At 40.2% G+C, this 21,215-nt stretch overlaps 2 protein-coding genes across 3 annotated transcripts in view; one reads left to right on the top strand and one right to left on the bottom strand.

The window, feature by feature from the left end:
* Cog3 (conserved oligomeric Golgi complex subunit 3) overlaps positions 1 to 21,215 on the top strand; it is a 56,962-nt gene that overhangs the window by 19,176 nt on the left and 16,571 nt on the right. Inside the window, exon 2 of the mRNA XM_076184841.1 lies at positions 20,438 to 20,757. Coding sequence (XP_076040956.1) covers positions 20,455 to 20,757 — 303 coding nt within the window. The 5' untranslated portion in view covers positions 20,438 to 20,454. The remainder of the gene's footprint in view (positions 1 to 20,437; positions 20,758 to 21,215) is intronic.
* Ns1 (Nucleostemin 1) lies at positions 387 to 20,197 on the bottom strand. 2 transcript variants are annotated; one of them, XM_076184843.1, is made up of 10 exons: positions 20,040 to 20,197; positions 15,650 to 15,763; positions 15,360 to 15,528; positions 14,758 to 14,893; positions 8,972 to 9,225; positions 8,498 to 8,713; positions 7,763 to 7,946; positions 6,951 to 7,093; positions 6,270 to 6,582; positions 387 to 1,125 (listed from the first exon to the last, which is right to left on the bottom strand). In XM_076184843.1, exons 1-10 carry the CDS (start codon positions 20,056 to 20,058, stop codon positions 847 to 849), a joined length of 1,827 nt encoding a protein of 608 aa, XP_076040958.1. In that variant the 5' UTR covers positions 20,059 to 20,197; the 3' UTR covers positions 387 to 846. The 2 variants fall into 2 exon arrangements, with proteins under 2 accessions (XP_076040958.1, XP_076040959.1); XM_076184844.1 differs by having other exon boundaries at positions 19,936 to 20,066.

Below are 21,215 nucleotides of genomic sequence, written 5' to 3'. Positions count from 1 at the left end.
TTGAAAAGGTAAACCTAACAGGAACTGGAATTATTTGGCACTCCTACTGGTCACTAAAGCATAGCATATCTGTGTCTTGCTGCATTGGTAATGACCTAGACAATGGACAAGGATGTCCCTTTAACCACAAGGACCTATGATAAAGGGAAAACAAATTGGTGTGGGATGGGTGAAGGGTGGGCACATGCCTTGGCTGGTCACCTCCCTAACAGTGGGGAACAGGCTTTTTGATATATATGCATGTATGGTTGTAAAAAGGTTTTCATATAATTGCAAGAGATTCAGAATAGGTTTATATCTTCCCAAAAAGGCATTGCATTCCACGACCAGCCCTTCATGGACATATAAATCAGTCCTCAAGTTAAGGTTCTATAATAAAACAAAACTCAACATTGAATCAATGTATAATGTATACAGATTCAGTTCTCAACTTTGGATACCATAAACAGCTGCAGCACTACCACCTAAATTGTATCAATGTGTATAGTGAGCAAATTTCTCAATTTCTTTGTTACCCATGAGAATTTGGGATACAAGTGATCACAATATTCCCTCCATATATGGGATTCTAAAATATTGTCATATGGTGTGAATTCAATGGGAAGAATTGAGCCACACTGCATAACACAACTCTCATATCTGAAATTCTTGTGCATAAAATGAGGACTTGATAGAAATAAATTTGCTGCAATGTGTGAGCTCTAATATAACAGGAGCCTGATGTACAAAAATAATTGATGAAAAATGAACAATGATTATGGATATCAATGATGATAAAAATATACTTTAAAGTTCAAGAAAGTAGTGTTCAATATCACACATCACTGAAAACACCAATAAATTTCATCACTTCTTTTCAAAGTAATCATTGAAATCGTAGTCATCATTCTCTGCCTTGTCCTTGAGTCCTCCAAAAGTTGTCATCACATCTGCCAAATCATCCATTCGTTTCACATTTCTACTTTTCTCCTTTCTTGCCTTCTTTTGCATCTTCTTTTGATATTTTTTTAGAGAAATAGTTGCGGGGTCAAATTCTGCTATCTTAGTCTCCCATCTTTCCTTCTTTTCAGTTTCTGTGGATTCTGGTTTTGTTGTATTTATTTCAACTTTGACGTTGCCTGAAAGCTGTAAAGGCTTAGATTAATAAAACAGATTCATACACACTTTTCTTATCATTAAATATGATTTTAGAGATAAAATGAAATGACAAATGAGATTGCTGTTTCATTAGTGAGAAAAAAAAAATATATATATAAATAAATAAATAAATAAAAATAAATAAATACAGCACATCCACAGCAAGGCTGCTTTCTTTAATTGGCAACCCCCCTCTCTGTCCCCTCATACAGAAAAAGAGAAGCTGAGGAGAAATCCCTTCCAGCTGCATCAAAATACCATTCACTCCCTAACCCTCCACCCACTCCCATGCATCACAGCATCATCCATACACAAACATTCTCCATTCACTCCTACATTCTGTCTTTTCCCTTCCTTCCTCAACAGACACCACACTCTTTCCCAATGCCCCTTTCCATCCATCCATCTGATCCTTGGTTGCCCCCTCATGTTCACTCCATCCACCTCTGCTTTCCACACTTCTTTTACTAATATTTCTTCACTCATTCTTTCCATGTGTCCAAACTATCCCATTACTCTTTCATCAACCCTACCTCCCAACTCCTTCCACCCTCACTGTCCTTCTCACCTCCTTGTTTCTCACTCTATCCAGCCTAGTACTCTCTTCTCAGACATTTCATCTCAAACACATTTGAATTCTTTTTTTTTTTTTTTTTTTTTTTTTTTTTTTTTTTTTTTTTTTTTTTTTTTTTTTTTTTTTTTTTTTTTTTTTTTTTTTTTTTTTCCTTATGTTCCATGTTTCTGCCCCATACAGTGCTGTCGCCACAATCACCCCTTCATACAATCTCCTCTTAATGTCCATTCCCAGATGTCTATTTCTTGTTACACTTTTTAATCTATATGCTACTTCCACTCCTCCTTTTCCTGCCACATTCGTACCCCAGTATCTAAAACTATCCATTTCCTCCAGTCTCTCTCCCTTAATACTAACCTCCAATTTGCTGCCACATTCTCCCCTTGTACATCTCATCACCATACATTTACCCACATTTATCTTCAACTTCCTTCTTGCACACACCTTCCCAAACTCTGTGACTAACTTCCTTAATACCTCCTCTGATCCTACCACAAGCACAGTGTAATCAGCAAACAACAACTGGCTTATCTCCCACTTTTCTCCATTTTCCCCAACCATCTCCAATCCCCAGACCACTGCCCTTGTGTTTATCTCTCGCACCACCCCATCCATGTATAAATTGAACAGCCAAAGCAACATAACACATCCCTGGCAAAGTCCCACCTTTACCTCAAACCACTCGCTATTCATTTCTGATTCTAACACAGGCTTTCCTAATCTCATAAAAACTCTTGACTGCTCTTAACAACTTTCCTCCTATCCCATATTACCTATCCCGTATTACCTCCCACAGTGCCTTCCTGTCTTTCATAAGCCTTTTCCAAATCCATAAGGCCCAAAAAACACACTTACCTTTTCCTAAACCTTTCTCACATATCTGCCTTACCACAAAAATCTGATCTACACAACTCCTACCTGTCCTAAACCCACTGTTCCTCTCCTAATCCTCTCAATCAAAACCTTCCAATAAGCCATCCCAACTACACTTAACAAACTGATCCCTCTGAAACTACTACACTCACACTTGTCCCCTTTTCCCTTGTAAAGTGGAACTATATGGGCACTCCTCCAGCACTCTACCCTCTTTTAAACAAACATTAAACAACTTCACAAGCCAGTCCACCATCACTGTACCTCCCTTTTTTAAGCACTCCACATGACACCCATCCAACCCAGGTGCCTTACCTGCTCTCATCATTTTACAACTGCTTTCACCTCATCTTTCCTTATTTCTCCTCCATTTTCCTCACTCATCATTGTCATTTTCTTAGTGCTTCCCACTGCAACTACCTTTCCCTCCCTATCCTCCTTCACATTGAGCAACTCTCTAAAATACTTTGCCCATCTTCCTCTTACTGCCGTTTCTTCCATAGACATCTCTCCATCTGCATCTTTTACCTTTTCTTCTCTACTTGATTTGCCTCCTTCTTCTCTTAATTTCTTTCCAAAATATCTTTTTATTACTTTCAAAATTCTGTCATACTTTTATCCCATATCACATCTGTTCTCCTCTCTGCCTCCTTTATCTTACACTTTATGTCTCTTTTCTTTGTATCTCATATGATTCTCTTGTCCTATTTTCTACCCAATCTGTGAATGCTTGCTTCACTACTACAACCTTTGCTTCCTCATCCCACTACTCACTACCCTTCCTTCTATTTCCTCCTGTCCTCCTTGTTTAACACAACCAACTTTTCGCACCTTGTGACTTACTCCTTGAAACATCCCCATTCCTCCTCCACTCCTAGTTCTATTCTATCATTCACTCCCTCCCACACCTCTCTCAGCTTCGTTTCACCAAAACATGATCTGATATTCCCCCACTCTCTTCCCTTAGGACATGTATATCCAAAACTCTTCCTACTATTGTCCTGGTTACTACTATGTAGTCCATTAATGCCTTATCTACCACTCTTCCATTCACCATGCTCTACCATGTGTACTCATGCTTGACTTTCTTCCTAAACACTGTATTTGCTATCATCCACTCTCTTTTTAGACACATCTCCACCCTCAACTCTCCACTACAATTTTTTTCCTTGAACAACACACTTCCCAATCACTCCATCTATTGGTTCATCTCCTACTCTAACATTAACATCTCCCAATACCACTACACCGGCATTTCTCCCTAAACTCTCTATGCACTCATTTAAATCTATCTAAAAAGCCTCCCTTTCCTCTACACTCTTTTCACTACCAGGCCCATATACACTTACAAATACCCACATCTCCCTACTCAATTTCATCTTCAACAACATAAATCTTGAAGAAACCTCCTTCCACTCCACCACATGTTTACCTTTCTCTTCACTTAATAGTAAAGCCACCCCTTCTCTCCCTTATCCTTTCTTCACTCCTGACACTATCCCAAACTCGAACTTGCTCCTCCCTTTCAACTTAGTTTTACTTAATGCCAACACATCATCTTTCTTCTCACAAACATACTGCCTATCTATTCCTTTTTACTCTCATCTGTACCACATCCACACACATTAAAAGACCCAAACCTTAGGGTTCTAGTTGGAAAATCCTCCCAGACCCTTTTATGCCTTTACTTTTTTTTTTTAGGAATGTCCCCTTTGGGGCTACAGAGAGAAGGATGCCTAATCCTATTCCAATCCCATTTTTGTCACCTTTTACAACTCAAGTAGGAAGACTTGTGGCAGTATTCCTTTCCCCCACCACAGGGTTAGGCAAAAGAAGGAAATGAATATACAGAGAAGTGGTACATGAAAGAATCAAGAATAGGAGGACAGCATAACAGAGGGATAGTCACAATATAATATCATAATTTCTCTAAGGATAGACTTCTACCACAGACAAAATGATGTGCATCTCTGGTCCGTAATGGCACCCCATATAGACCCTAGTGCTGCATGCTACTGAGCAGCTTTTAACCTCACAATACATGCAGCCAAGACCCCTACAAATGCATAGACTCGAGTGAATTGATAAATGTCTTAAGATTCTAAAAGAAATTGACATCAAGAGTGAAATTTTTTTCACCCTGAATGCAATTCAGAAAGAAATAATGGTCTCAAACTGTCAGGAAGTGGATTTAAATTTGAAGGGGGGTAGAAACAACTTTGACAACCATGTACAAAATGAATGGAATAAACTTCCAGCAGAGGCAGTGCATTGTAGTATGATTCAAAGTTTTAAAGATTCATTTAGATAAAAACCTAAGGAAGACGCTGTAATATCTGCCATTCATTTTATTTTATTTATTCATTATAATTTCTATTTATTATCTAAATTATTATGAATTATTATCATTTATCTGCTTATTATTTATCATTATCTATTTTATTTTTTATTTAGTATAATTAAACTGCTGATGACACTGCATTTGTGGCAGGATCAGAGGAGGGATTACGGAAGTTAATCACAGAGTTTGGGGAGGTGTGTGAAAGAAGGAAGCTGAAGATAATGTTGGTAAAAGTAAAGTGATGAGATGTACAAGGGGAGAATGTGGCAGCAAATTGGAGGTGAGTATTAAGGGAGAGACTGGAGGAAGTGGATAGTTTTAGATACTTGGCTACGAATGTGGCAGGAAAAGGAGTGGAGATAGAACATAGATTGAGAGAAGTAAGTAAATGCCTTGAGGGATTAAAAAGTGTAATGAGAAACAGACATTTGGGAATGGATGCTATGAGATTTTTTGAAGGAGTGATTGTGCTGACAGCACTGTATGGGGCAGAAACATGGAACACAAGACAGGAAGAGAGGAAGAGTTTGAATGTGTTTGAGATGAGGTGCCTGAGAAGTATGATAGGGGTTACTAGGCTAGATTGAGAAATGATGTGAGGAGGAGAGCAGGGGTGGAAAGGGAGTTGGGAGATAGGGTTGATGAAAGAGTATTAGGATGGTTTGGACACATGGAAAGAATGAGTGAAAAAAGATTAGTGAAAGAGGTGTGGAAGGTGGAGGTGGAAGGAGATAACATGAGGGTGCGATCAAGGATGAGATGGATGGGTGGGGTAAAAGGGGCATTGGGAAAGAGGAGAATGTATGCTGAGGAAGGGAGAAGATAGGGGTGAATGGAGAATGGTTGTATATGAATAATGCTGTGATGCATGGAAGGGAGTGGGGGGATGTGATGAGGAACTACGTGTGAATGATATTCTGATGCAGCCCAAAGGAGGGGATGTAGAGGGGTGGGGGGATCACCTATTAAATGAAGTGGCCTTGCTATGGATATGCTGTGTCTTGCTACACTGCTTCTGACCCAGGACATTGGGCGAGATTCAGGGATGACCTGTCATCCAGGAGGTGCCAAGATAAGAGGGAGGGAGGGGGATGAATGGGTGTGGAGCAGGTGAGGGTGGAATGGGTAGGAGTGGATTTAATGACTTTGATTTTTGGCTACCTCCCTTGTAAGGGGGAAATAGCCATAGGTATACATGTATCAATTTTTTTTTCTTCATCCGACCTAGTTACAGACCTGAAGGTCTCCTGTCAGCATGCTTTTCCTTTGTTAAATATGAATGCATACCTAATTTACATTGTTAGAGGAAGGAAATCTAATACCTAAAAGATACAAGGAACTCACCACATTATCTTCTTCCACTTCATCCTCTTCCATGTCATCGTCATCTTCATATTCCTCTTCCTCCTCCTCATAATCATCACTATCCTCATCCCCATCCATTTCTTCTTCCATTTCCTTAACATCAGTGAGAGGACCAAATGAGCCAACTTCCATAGTCTCTGAAGGCCTAAACTTGTCAACTGTTGAAAGGAGAGAACCTTCTGTTGTTTGAAGGCTGTCAATGTCAAATTCTTTTGCCAGTTCAGAAGTCAGAGTCACTGAAACCTGTGTATCAGTGATCTCAGGAGGCTTGGTGTAGTACTTTATTCGTCCCCTGACAAAGAAAAAAAATTTAGTCACAATTTTCTTGAGCCCCAAACTGTCATAAAGGAGATAGCTAAGTCAAAAGCATGCATCCACTCCCACCCATCAACACTACCATACTGATACTACAAAATATGTATATCAAAAGCCTTTTCCTCCTTGTAAGAGGGGTGTCTAGTCAAAGCACACTTTCACAATAAACAAATAAAACCCATTCAACCACCTTTGGGTGCAGATACTCCTTCATCCTTTTTTTCTGCATTCATCCCCTATTTCTCATAACACTTTTTATTCTACTAGAGTTAATCAGTTCCTTCATTCTATAATTCACCACATGAATGATGAGATGACAAAAAATATAGGTGTGCTATCACTCACATGTTCCAGTCATTGAGGACACTGCGTGCCATGAGTTCTACATCAGGCACTCCCCCTTTCTTCAACTTTCCTCTCTTCTTGGCTAAAAGCACAAGGAATTCATTGGTGTCCTTAAACTCTTCTAGTCTGTAGTGAATCATAAGCTGTGAAAGAATATGTCAAGTTAATTCTGTGTTCAAGCTGAGAAATTAAACATTATGAATTATACCTATATACCAGGTATAGGTATATGGGTATAATTATACCACTTCAGAGGGGTAATTGATGCCTGTTAAACCATTTAGAAATTTATATATACTAAAAAGCTTCTTCCCCCTTGTAAGGGAGGTGCCATATTCAATCCACTTAACCTCTTCAATACGGATCAAATTCTCATGAGCAGCATTGGATGCCTAATGTACAATGCATCACACCATAACATTATCAAATATAAAGTCACTGCTGTATTACTTGTTCTCTTTCACTCTGAGTAATAATAAACACAGAAAACGTGATCAAACCCATTCATAGAATTCGGGGGTCACTTAGCTACAACAACAAAATATAAACAAGAAGCCAACGTCAGCATCCTTGTATACCCACTCATGCCTCATGATGTCTACATAGGCATCATCATATGGAAGAGGTTAATTCTAGCATATTTCAAAATTTTTATTTTAAATACAACTGCTGAGAATACTCCAGGATTCTCTTAATTACTTAAGACCCTTCTTCAGTCAAATTAGGTCCATTCTAGTTTGGATATCAAAACAAAATCAGAAAAATATGCTACTGTCTTCAAAAGTGAAAAGGTAATCATTACTCTGGCTCACCTGTTGATTGTCTGCTCTTGCTACAATAGCCTGCACAGGCTTTACAGGATCCTGTAATTGTTCCACCTTAACAGCATTACGAAGTGCAGCCGCTGCATCATTTGCTGTGTCTCCCCCTGGCAGGATAATACCAGGACAGTCCAACAGTCGCACTTTTGAGTCCAAATGTACTTCCTGCATGTTTCTAGAGAAAAAAAATTGCATTATTCTCACCTATCTCATTTGTTTAACTTTGCTATAAACTTATATTGGAGATAAGGCTACCCTCCTCCCACCCATTCCATCCGTAACATACTCCACTCCTATCCACCCTCCTCCCTTATCTTGGCTCCTCCTGGATGACGGGTCATCCCTGCATCTCGCCCATTGCCCTGGGTTAGAAGCAGTGTCACAAGACACAGCACATCCACAGCAAGGCCACTTCATTAAATTGGCAACCCCCCCCCCCTCCTCTCTGTCCCCTCATACAGAAATTGTGAAGATGGGGAGAAATCCCTTCGGGCTGCATCAATTTATTTTCCACACATACTCCCTCACCCCCCCCCCCATCCTCCACCCACTCCCCCTCAGCACAGCATCATCCATACACAACAATACCCCATTCAGCCCTATCTTCTGTTCTCTCCCATCCTTCCTCAACAGACATCCCCCTCTTTCCCAATGCCCCTATTACCCCATCCATCCATTAAAAAATAAATGAACAAATAAATAAATAAAAAATAAATTGACACTTACTTTGTAAATCCTGGAGTAGACCCCACTCCACAAGCTTTACTTCGCTTCAAGCTGTTAATGAGACTGCTCTTTCCAACATTAGGAAGCCCAACAACACCAACACAAATGGCAGTCTTGATGCCCTTGTTACGGCAATAATTCTTCAGCAACTGCATGAGAACATCAGCCCCCAGACATCTTGAGGACTGCAGAAGGTCACTAGAAGATTTCAGCACACTGGAAAGAGATTTTATTGTCTTTGATTATTAAACTACACCTTGACATGTAACCGAAAATCACGGAATGTGTACATATATACATACAGACACATCTTTTAACATTTTATGCATTTATTGTAGCTACCCTGTTATATTTGGGTTACAATAGCAAACACAAGTAATAACAAGAAATATTTAGGGCCACCAGCAGGCACTCACTGTTGGCTGTGGGCCCCTCTATATTCTACATAAATTTTCAGGTATTCATTCTACTTACTCATTTGACACTTGGCTAATTCTGTTATTCTGGGTTTGAGTTGATGACTTAAATACAACAGTGGGGTGCTCTCTTCTCAGATACTTTAGCCACTGCTCAGTGTTCTCACGAGGTACTAAATCCACCTTGTTCAGGACCAAGACAAGTTTCTTGTTAGGTTGTGAAGTAACAGTAGACTCCATTTGTGGGCATCTTGAACCAAGGGGATCTCTAGCGTCTAAAACTTCTAGAATGATATCTGCTGCATCTATTACCTTAAAAAAAAAGAATAAAAATATTTAAGATGGTAACTTTAAACTTGTTCTTTTAATTTGTGTCATTACCTGCAAAGTGTTGAGGCAAGCTATGGGAGAGGAAATATCCTACTCCTTTTTCACACCATTACACTCATCCCATTGACTCCTTTCTGATTAAACTATGCAAAAATTATACATACATATACATACATATACCAAGGCTTTTTCCCCCTTACAAGGGGGGTAGCCAAAAAGAAAAAGGCATAAAATCATTCCCACCCATTCCATCCCTGAATACACTCCACACCCCAACACTCTTATCTTATCACCTCCTGAATGATGGGTCATCCCTGCACCTTGTCCACTGCCCTGGGTCAGAAGCAGTGTCGCAAGACACAGCACATCCACAGCAAGGCCGCTTCATTAAATCAGCGACCCCCCCTCTCTGTCCCCCCATTGCATAAAATGAGAGGACGGGGAGAAATCCCTTCGGGCTGCATCAAATTTTGCTCACACATACTACCTCACCCCCCATCCACCTCAAGCTATCACAACATCATCCATATACAACCATTCTCCATTCACCCCTGTCTTCTGTCCTCTCCCGTCCTTCCTCAACAGACATTCCCCTCTTCCCCAAAGCCCCCTTCACCCCATCCATCCACCTCATCCTAGGACGCCCCCTCATGTTCACTCCCTCCACATCTGCCTTCCACACCTCTTTTACTAGTCTTTCTTTACTCATTCTTTCCATGTGTCCAAACCATCCTAATATTCTTTCATCAACCCTATCTCCCAGCTTCCTTTCCACCCCCGTTCTCCTCCTCACCTCCTCATTTCTCACTCTATCTAGCCTAGTAACCCCCATCATACTTCTCAGACACCTCATCTCAAACACATTCAAACTCCTTCTCTCTTCTTCTCTTATGTTCCATGTTTCTGCCCCATACAGTGATGTTGGCACAATCACTCCTTCATACAGTCTCCTCTTAGCATCCATTTCCAAATGTCTATTCCTCATTACACTTTTTAATCCACCAAGGCATTTACTCGCTTCTCTCAATCTACATTCTACCTCCACTTTCACTCCACCTTTCCCTGCTACACTTGCACCCAAGTATCTAAAACTATCCACTTCCTCCAGTCGCTCTCCCTTAATGTTCACTTCCAGTCTACTGCCACTTTCACCCCTTGTACATCTCATCACCTTACTTTTACCCACATTTATCTTTAGATTTCTTCTATCACATACTCTCCCAAACTCTGCCACCAACTTCCTCAATCCCTCCTCCGATCCTGCCACAAGCGCAGTGTCGTCCGCAAACAACAACTGGCTCACCTCCCACTTTTCTCCAATTTCTTTAACCATCTCCAATCCCTTGCCCACTACCCTTACATTTACCTCTCACACCACCCCATCCATGTATAAGTTGAACAGCCAGGGTGACATAACACATCCTTGACGAAGTCCCACCTTTACCTCGAACCACTCACTCTCTCCATTTCCAATCCTGACACAAGCTCTACTATTCTCATAAAAACTCTTGACAGCTCCTAGAAGCTTTCCTCCTATCCCGTATATCTTCATAACCTCCCACAGTGCCTTTCTGTCTACCCTATCATAAGTCTTTTCCAGATCCATAAAAGCCCAAAAAACATCCTTCCCCTTTCCTATAGCTTTCTCACATATCTGTCTTACCACAAAGATCTGATCTACACAACCTCTACCTGTCCTAAATCCACACTGTTCCTCACCAATTACTCCTTCTGTTCCTCTCCTAATCCTCTCAACCAAGATCCTCCCATAAGCCTTCCCAACTACACTCAACAAGCTAATCCATCTGAAACTACTACATTCACACTTGTCCCCTTTTCCCTTGTAAAGAGGAACTATACAGGCACTCCTCCAGTCCTCTGGCACTCTACCCTCTCTCCAACAAACATTAAATAACCTCACCAACCAGTCCACCATCACTGTACCTCCCTTTTTCAGACATTCCGCATGGCATCCATCCAGACCAGGTGCCTTACCTGCTTTCATCATCTTAACCCCTTCCATACGGTGCCGCACACGTAGGCGTCATGGACTTAGATCTCGGTGGCAGCAGCCAATGCCAGCCGTACGACGTGTCGTAATAATACTCGCACCATAAAATATAGTCACCGCTTATATCGATCGTTCTCTCTTCACCCGTGAATTTTGATAACCATAGAAAATGCGATTACAAAAGAATTAGAAAGAATGTCATTATGGAGGGGCGACTACAATAAATATAATCAAGACGCCGATATGGCAGCCTCGCGAATACACTCGCTCCCCATGACGCCTACGTGTGCGACACCGTATGGAAGGGGTTAACAACTGCCTTCACCTCATCCTTCCTTATTTCTCCTCATTCATCACTCACATTTTCTTCACACTTCCCACTGCAGCTATCTTTCCTTCCCTATCCTCCTTCACATTAAGCAACTCCCTAAAATATTCTGCCCATCTTCCCCTTACTACCATTATCATCTCTCCATCTGCACCTTTTACCTTTTCTTTTCTACTTGATTCGCCTCCTCTTCCTCTCTTAATTTCTTTCCAAAACATCTTTTTATTACTTTCAAAATTTTCTGTCAAACTCTTACCCCATTTCACATCTGCTCTCCTCTTTGCAACCTTTACCTTTTGCAAAAATGATACTAGCACATTTTTCTTTATGCAATCAAGCTTAGGTTAATATGCCCCTTTTCACACTAGATGTGAATCTAGCAACAACAATGTTGATGCATGATTAGACCTGAAGACGTCCCATTAAAATTAATGGCTTCCTGGAGAAAGACCAAAGCCCAAGCACTCAGGATCACCTATGATTATAATTGAATAATCAGCAGGTTGCCACACACAATGTTTTCCATTGGTTCATGTATGCAAGCACATGCAGAAATGCATAATCCTTTCATCCATACAGGGACTTATAAGATGGATAAAGTGGCTAGCTTGCAAAAAAAAAAAAAAAAAAAAAACTCGGAAGTGAAGTAATCCTTATATTTTGACAACTAACTGTGGTCCTCTTCAGAGAACAAGTACAGAGGAAGGTTAGTATACAAAGAATATATAAAAAACATGAGGTGATACAAAAAAAAAAAAAAGACAGAGAAAGATTCAAGTGACATGCCCCTGGTGAACTGACTCAGCCACAGTAGCAGGGTGGATGAACTCAGTGCTGATGGCTGAGAAGAGAATACGCTAACCAGAAGTGAAGAAAAGCTGGCTGAAAGAACAGGACATGAAGTTTAAAGTGTGTGCTACAGGGTCCCTCTGCATGAAAGAGTTGCATGGAACTCATCACCTAGGTGTTCATAGGTCCCTGTTCTTGGCAAGGAAAGTTGGCCCAACTATAACAAGGGAAAAAGTCTGGCGGGTGGTGAGAGCATGTGTCTGGTGTCAGTCAATAGACCCCACTCCCAGACTGCACATGGTGGGGGAACTTAGCATAGAAGAAAACTGGAGGACCTTGGTGGTTGATGTAACCCACTATCAGTGGGGCATGTACTTATTGAGGGTTAACTGTGGCCCGGGACACTTCGATGTCTGGCGGGAGTTGAAGACGGAGATACATACATACATCAAGGCTTTTTCCCCCTTACAAGGGAGGTAGCCAAAAAGGAAAAGGCATAAAATCATTCCCACCCATTCCATCTCTGAACACACTCCACATCCCTCTTATCTTAGCGCCTCCTGGATGACAGGTCATCTCTGCACCTTGTCCACTGCCCTGGGTCAGAAGCAGTGTCACAAGACACAGCATATCCACTTCATTAAATCGGCGACCCCCCCTCTGTCCCCCCATGCATAAAAGGAGAAGACGGGGAGAAATCCCTTTGTGCTGCGTCAAGATGGGAGAGGAAATTGCAAAGGTGATGAACAAGATATTTCTGGAATGGGGTCCAGTGGATGAAGTTCTGATGGACAATAGCACCACATTTTGGTCGGGGGTGCTGAAAGAAATGCTGGACAAGTGGAGCACAAGACATTTCTTTCAGGCTGCTTACTGGCTGAGCGGAAATAGAAAAGTAGAATGATACCATCACATGATTAAGTCCATTGCTGAGAGGGTGCTCATACCACCTATAGAGGCAGTCTTCTGGTATCACATAGCCCCTAGGTCAGGCCAAGATAAATGCTCAGTTCCACAGAGAGCCTTATTTAAATATGATTGGTGACATCCCCAGGTAGGGCCAGGACTACCAGCCAATAGTGAAGAAGGTCCCACCACAGTACAGGTGGGGGAGTAGGTATGGGTGAGGTCAAAAGATGGTAAGTGCACGTCACAGTGGACGAGGGTGATCATAATGGAGGTAAATTTGTGGAACAACATCTCTGTCAAAGGAGTGCCACAACATATCTTGGATCTTCATTGTATGGGGAGTTATGGAGAAAATAAGGAAGAGTCGCAACAGACATCCTCCAAGATGGCTGCAGGACTATGAAGTAGGAAATGGAGGAGATGAAGAATAGTTTGATCTCAAGATCAAGGGGGTGTGTGGTGTGAATGTGGTGGCACCTCTGGCGTGGGGTCAAAAAGGTCACAGTGAGGGAGGAGTGCCATGGGAACATGACGGTGCCGGTCTTGAGTGCATGCGTGTGTGAAATGAGGGGAAGTGGAACTGTACTAGGCTTAGGTTTATAAATAAGCAATGGTTTTAGGTAAGTTAGAATAGGGAGTGAGAGATGTGAGCAAGAACAAAGGGGAATTAAAGAGTGAAGCAAAGTAACCAGAGGAATGGGATTTCCACAGAAACCAGGTAAGTGATTGACAAATCCTACATATTTATATATATATATTGGCTGGATAGAGTGAGAAACGAGGTGAGGAGGAGAAATGGGGTGGAAAGGGAGTTGGGAGATAGGATTGATGAAAAAGTATTGGGATGGTTTGGACAAATGGAAAGAATGAGTGAAGAAAAATTAGTAAGAGGTGTGGAAGGCAGAGGTGGAAGAGGCAACCAAGGATGAGATGGATGGATGGGGTAAAAGGGGCACTGGGAAAGAGGAGAATGTCTGTTGAGGAAGGACAGGGGAGGACAGAAGACAAAGGTGAATGGAGAATGGTTGTGCATGGAGGATGCTGTGATGCATAAGGGGGAGTGGGTGGGGAATGGGGGGGTGAGGGAGTATGTGTGAATAATATACTGACACAGCCCTAAGGGATTTCTGCATGAGGGGACAGAGGGGAGGGGGGGGGGGTCGCTGATTTAATGAAGCAGGCTTGCTGTGTCTTGCAACACTGCTTCTGACCCAGGGCAGTAGGCAAGATGCAGGGATGACCCATCATCTAGGAAGAACCAAGATAAGAAGGGGAAAGGGGGTGGAGTATATGGGGATGGAATGGGTGGGAGTGGTTTTTATGATTTTTTTTTGGGGGGGGGGGGCTAACTCCCTTGTAAGGGGGGAAAAGCCTTTGCTATTTATAATATATATATATATATGCACAAAATAATTAATGATGCAGGGGATTTAGATAAAGACTGGAAAAAAAAAAATACTTGGCTCTCAATCCTTACCTTCTTGAATTCCTTGTAATATGTCTTGGCTGATCGATCTGATAAACCTTCAGCAGACCCCTTCTGTAACTCTTGCTGTCTCTTCTCAAACTCTGCTCCTCTAGTCTCTGCATCCTGAATATATTGAGTAATGTCCCTGAAAGAAATGGTTATTTACCATTTTTCATCTAATTAGCTATTACCTACCAAAGTCAGATGGCTAAGCATGGGAAAGCAATATCCTCACTTCTTCCTTGCCTCATCACACACATCTCCTCCATGATAAATTAATGTGAATATTGCAATTCTAAACATCTGTAAACCAAAAATCAGCTCTCCTTCACAGACTTTCCCTCATATCCAAATCATTTTCATGCCAAGAGCATGAAAAGCAAATTATATAAGATCAAAGCTGTGACTGTTTTTATATATTGAGAGAATGTTTCATTTCTATTTCATATTAACTGTTTATTTGTAATAAATTTCATAATAAATTATATAAATCCTACAAAATACAATATTTTACATCATCTTTTATTCCTTTCAGTCTTGTTATGGACATGTAATCTACAACACTCATATTGTGTAATGGGCTTTGATTCTAAAAGGAAGAAAACACTAACCCTATATTCCTTTTCTTGTTCAAAATCTGATCTTTCTGCTCTTGCCTCCTCAGCTTTGCCTCCTCCCTCCTCTTCTCTCGTGCTTCCTCTTGTAGCCTCTTGGCCTCAGCTGCCTCCTCAAGTACTTTATCTTTGAAGGGCAATGAGTTTGGTACACCAGGATCTTTTCCTGCAAAGCAATATAAAAAAAGCATTTTTTTAATACCTTCCTGATATGTACTTTTGAGAAGGCCAAATGTGCAACTATGATCCCAGGAATATGGAATTAATATGAAACAGAAATATCATACTTTTAAACTTGTCTGGATGTTTCTTCTGATCCTTCCTCAATTTCCGATTGTGTTCTCTCACTTTACGCTCAATTTTGTATCGTTTGCTGCATGGCATCCGCTTGCTCCTTTTTTCTGGAATAGAATAAATTAATATAGTATTATATTATGCCCTGACTTCTCATAGGATGAAGACTTTCTGGAAAACTAAGATTATAGAACAGTTACCTTAAAAAATCCTCATATTTCATCTAAAGTTAAGAACATGCACCACAAATACTACATACAATCACAGCAAAAATTTACCATGGCTAATACCAAACATTCAGGGGAAAGGGTGGTATTTTTTTTAGAAGTGCACACCTACACGGTATAGCATTAGAAATTTAAATATTGATTTTGTAAATTATAATACATCATTGTAATAAATGTTTTTCTTGGCAGAAATCATCATCAGAAAAAGACAGTTGCTAAAACCTATACAGATATTAATGAAGTCACTTCAACTCTTTTAGACACCATCTTTATTTTACTAGATTCTGAGATTGGAGACCAGTGGCAATTCTAGGACTATGAAAGTGGGAGGGCCAGCTGAAAAACTGGGGGGGGGGCTTGGCCCTCCTAGCCCCCCCTAGAATTGCCACTGCATGTGACGCCGTGACATGGTCAGTATCGCAGTAGTATTTACCAAGGTATATATATATATATATATAAAAAATCTAAAAATAGGATATACAAAAAAACTTGGGGGGGGGGGGCAACCTGGGGGCCAGCTGAAAAACTGGGGGGGCCATGGCCCTCCCAGTCCCCCCCTAGAATCGCCACTGTTGGAGACAACAACTACGACCCTATTGACCTCTAGAATTACAGGTACCACATTACTAAATGCAGGTTAGGTTAGATAGGTTGGTTAATGTTAGGTTGGGTTATATTAGAATAGACGAATTTATCATACTTTAAATTTAATTTGTTTGGCCTCTACCAAAACAAAGATGGCATCTCAAGCAATTGGATCATCTACATTTGTTTGTTTATAGCTTTTTGCAACTTTTTCTATTAATAATTTCAGCCAAGAATAACATACATTACATCGGTGTATTATAATTTACAAAATTATTATTTCATTTTCTATTGCTATATCACATTTCTAAAAATTTACCAAACGGGTTATATTCTCCACAAAGAAAAATGAGAATTAGGTTAATAATAGAACTTGCATTTTTTTATTCATAATTTTATGCACTGATGATTTCCAGCAATTCCTTGAATATTCAAACTAAATTAATTTAAAGTTTCAATGACTAAACAATGGTCGGTGTATTATAATTTACAAAATTATTATTTCATTTTCTATTGCTATATCACATTTCTAAAAATTTACCAAAAGGGTTATATTCTCCACAAAGAAAAATGAGAATTAGGCTAATAATAGAACTTGCATTTTTTTATTCATAATTTTATGCACTGATGATTTCCAGCAATTCCTTGAATATTCAAACTAAATTAATTTAAAGTTTCAATGACTAAACAATGGTCGGTAATTTATTTCGCCTTGTTTACCACAGAAGAGATGGGGAGCAAATAGTGTTTAGTTATAAAAAATGTATCATCAGATGGGGACAACATTGATGTCATATACCTTGACTTTGCAAAAGCGTTCGATAAGGTGGATCATGGGATTCTCTTACACAAAATACGAGTGCTTGGAATATGTGGAGTCCTAGGTAAATGGCTACACAGCTTCTTATCTGATAGGAAACAGCGAGTCAACGTCCAAGGAAATCCTTCACAGGCAAGCAGTGTTATCAGCGGTGTCCCCCAAGGTACTGTACTAGGTCCCTTACTGTTCCTCATCATAATAGGGGACACAGACAGAGACCTTCAACGTTCTACAGCTACATCCTTTGCCGATGACACGCGAATCAAAATGAAGATCCGCACACAACAAGATGCCGAAGACTTACAGCAAGACCTTAATGAAATCCTGAGGTGGGCAGAGGAGAACAATATGGCACTGAACGGAGACAAGTTCGAGCTTTCATGCTATGGCCACCATTTAGATCTCAAGAACTCGACAAAGTATTACTGTGGCCAACAAGAAATCATTGCTAAGGACATAGTGAAAGATCTGGGAGTGAGTATGAGCAGTGATGCCTCCTTCTACCATCACATCAACCAAGCAACATTAAAAGCAAGACATCTATCAGGGTGGATCCTACGTACCTTCCAGATAAGAAGTACAAGGTGTATGCTAACCCTGTGGAAATCACTAGTTCTACCACACCTAGAATACTGCTGCCAACTTTGGTCTCCCCAGAAAATATCAGAAATTATTGAGATTGAAGGGCCCCAAAGGACTTTCACTAGCAAAATACAAGGGCTCCAGGAACTGAATTACTGGGAGAGGCTGAAGGGGTTGCAGCTATTTTCTCTCCAATGGCGCAGGGAACGCTATATCATCATCTACACCTGGAAGGTGTTAGAGATGAGGGTGCCCAACACCTGTATTAACAAAACAGTCCACCAAAGAAGAGGTAGGTTGTGCTATGTGAGGACTACTCCTGGATAAACACTAAGCATCAAGTCCTGAATACACAACAGCTTCTTGTTCAATGGGCCAAGATTGTTTAACTGCATCCCGTCCACACTGAGCAACATTACAGTAGCTAGGTCAACATAAAAATGGAATTCCTGATATTTGAGCTGAAGTAGTTCTCATGGGATGCAGAAAGTCGCTATGAGTACAATGCAATTTGAATCATCCATCTAGCATTTTGAATGGTATTAAATCGGGCCTATTTTGTCCCAGGAAATCGGGCCAAAACGTGCGGTCTCACGAATTGCCGACCAAACCCAAACACTGACTGTTTTTACTCAAATGCACAATTTTATATAAAAATTTAGCATATGGTTGCATTATTTAACATATTTTCTTTAAAATGTGTGATTTTCATGTACAGTACTGTAATTTGATCAAAGAAGTTACATTTTTATCCTCTGCAAAATTACCGACCACAGCTACGAATCCCGTCAAATTACATGATGGGAGGGAGGGTGGAGGGGTGTGGAGTGTTTTCGGGGATGGAATGGGTGGGAATGATTTTATGCCTTGTCCTTTCTGGCTACCTCCTTGGTAAGGGGGAAAGAGCCTTGGTATATGTATGTATGTATTACACTAATAACACAATAGTAAGAAACTTAATAGAGTGTAGTTTGATCCGTACCATCAGTGGTCAAAGATGGCGGGCTGGACAAATTGCAGCTGTGGTCCGTAATATTACTGAGGATGAAAACGTAATTTCTTTTTCATCAAATTACATGAAAATCACACATTTTATAGAAAATAGTTCAAATAATTCAACTATACGTCTATTACACTAATAATAGTAAGAAACTTAATAGAGTGCAGTTTGATTCATACCACCCGTTGTTGTTATCTGATAATCCGACCCGATTCAAAAAAAAAAAAAACTAATCAGTACCACCGATTTCTCAGCTCTTCCGTAACACTCTGCCTTTGTTTTGGTATTAGAATAAACCGCAAGACTAGTAGTTTTTGTTCATTTTGGTCTGTTGCCAATTCACTGGATTTTTTAGCTCATTTTTCATGCTGAAACAAACAAATTTTCTATTTACTGCTGAATGCAGGCCACCATGTTTATCTTATGTTTTTATGTACCGACATGTAACTGATGATGTGATTGTTTGAAATTTATTACGATCATAGTAAATACACTCGCATAACATTTTAATGAATGAAATTTCCCGGGGTATGTAAATTTGGCCGTTTCAATGGCGTGCGCTTAAAATGACGTGCTTTTGTGCTCGTCATCGACGGTGGCGCCTCTGGTGGTGTTTGACCTAGCTAATTACAGGGGTCTACAGACACCTTCAAAAAACATCTGGATATATGGTTGGCCAAAATACCAGACTGGCCACCAACACCAGGATACACCAGCATCAACGCCAACCAACTGATCGATTGGACCATTAATGTGAAGGAATTGCCTGCGTCGATCACCGACAGAAATCATCAGTGTGTATCATGTTTGTCCTGTGAGCTTTAACTTTGCTAATAATTGTGATTAATAACTTAATAACTACATATAATAATTTATATGTGCGGATTACCCGAGACGTGAAAATTATTCCAAGGGCTCAAGAAGAGGAAAAGGACTGAGAAACGCCTTTCAAGCCCAAACAGGGTTTAAGATTTACAAGTAACATAAGATAAGTCATAAGTGGTATAGCAAAGGGATCATAATTAGTTACTAGTTAGGCAAGGTTGAAGGTATAGCCAACCTCACCTCTCTCATAACTGCGAGAAAGTACGCTATTGAGTTCATACTTATGGAGACCAGCTATGATATTCTGTTTTTGTCTTACACTACAGAAACAATATTGTACTCACTGAAGAATTTTTTCACCATATTTCACCGATTTCTATACACTCTTCCTTACTCCACGTGAAGTTGTTTTTGATACCACAACTGAAGGGTATAGTCAAGATTTTAGGCCTTTGGTCTAACCAATGAAAATATAGTCTAAAACATTTCCTGCATTCTGATTCGCAACACGATTGCTGGATTCTACCAATGGGGTGATACAATCCAATAAAAGAGGCAGACGATTCTGGTAAATATGTATTCTATTCATCGCATTTTGCTTTTTACACGTATGAATGAAGCATACTAACATTATTTTTTTACTATGTGGTTAGGTTTTTCGTATGATTATCTCAAATAATGTTATGCACGCGTAAAACTTTTCAAGAACATATAGTTCAAATTACATGGATTTCACTTGCAGCCGCTGTCAAAACAAAAATGGAAGACGTGGCAGATGTAAACATTGCCCTGGTTCGACAAAATTTATCAAATTGGGAAGATGGCAGCAACCCTTTATCACCTTTAACTCCAGAGGAGCGTGATTCCATTATAGAATTAACGTCTATTGCTGGTGAAAGGCCTTTTCCTGTAGGCGTAGAAGCTGTGGAAGGGGCGGGAGGTGAGGCATCGGATACCGGGGTTGGACTATGTGAAGGTGACAGCTCATCAACTCACCAAGAATTAGCAGCCAGTTTTGCCGCTCTTAGTCTTGGAGAAAAGAAAATAGAATCCAGCCAGCAGGTGGGTTTGTGTTCACCATTAGAAATAATTTGATAGAGTCACAGTGTTGCACGAAACAGGAAATATTGGTAAATTTCTACAGAGTACAGTCCATAATTTTGAATATTTATTGACATCGATGTAAAGAATTGAGTGTAGAATTATATTAGTAAAACAAGACAACGATATTGGGTATTATTTTAGTTGTGCACACCTACGCAATATAGCAGTAGAAAATTAAATATTGATTTTGTAAATTATAGTACATGAACATTGTTACAATTGTATGCAATTTTCTTGGCAGAAATAAATAACAAAAAACCTTGCTACAAGTAAATCTACTAATGAGTATAGCCGCTTGGGTATGGTCCAGACACTGTGTTGTCGTCTATCCAGTCCAATCACTGTCAGTTAGACGATGGGTTTTATGTTGTGGACTGGATGTTCTCCAAATCCAGGTGACGATAATAAGCACTGTT

Source organism: Oratosquilla oratoria, chromosome 5, assembly GCF_046742065.1.
Source record: "Oratosquilla oratoria isolate Oo_2021 chromosome 5, ASM4674206v1, whole genome shotgun sequence".
Lineage (NCBI taxonomy): Eukaryota > Metazoa > Arthropoda > Malacostraca > Stomatopoda > Squillidae > Oratosquilla > Oratosquilla oratoria.
This window is presented reverse-complemented; position numbering and strand designations above follow the sequence as displayed.

Coding starts and splice junctions, on each gene's coding strand:
- Ns1 (XM_076184843.1), bottom strand. Junction 7,947..8,497: donor TCTACTCCAGGATTTACAAA/GTAAGTGTCAAT, acceptor TTTTTTCTCTAG/AAACATGCAGGAAGTACATT. Junction 7,094..7,762: donor CAAGAGCAGACAATCAACAG/GTGAGCCAGAGT, acceptor ATTCTTTCACAG/CTTATGATTCACTACAGACT.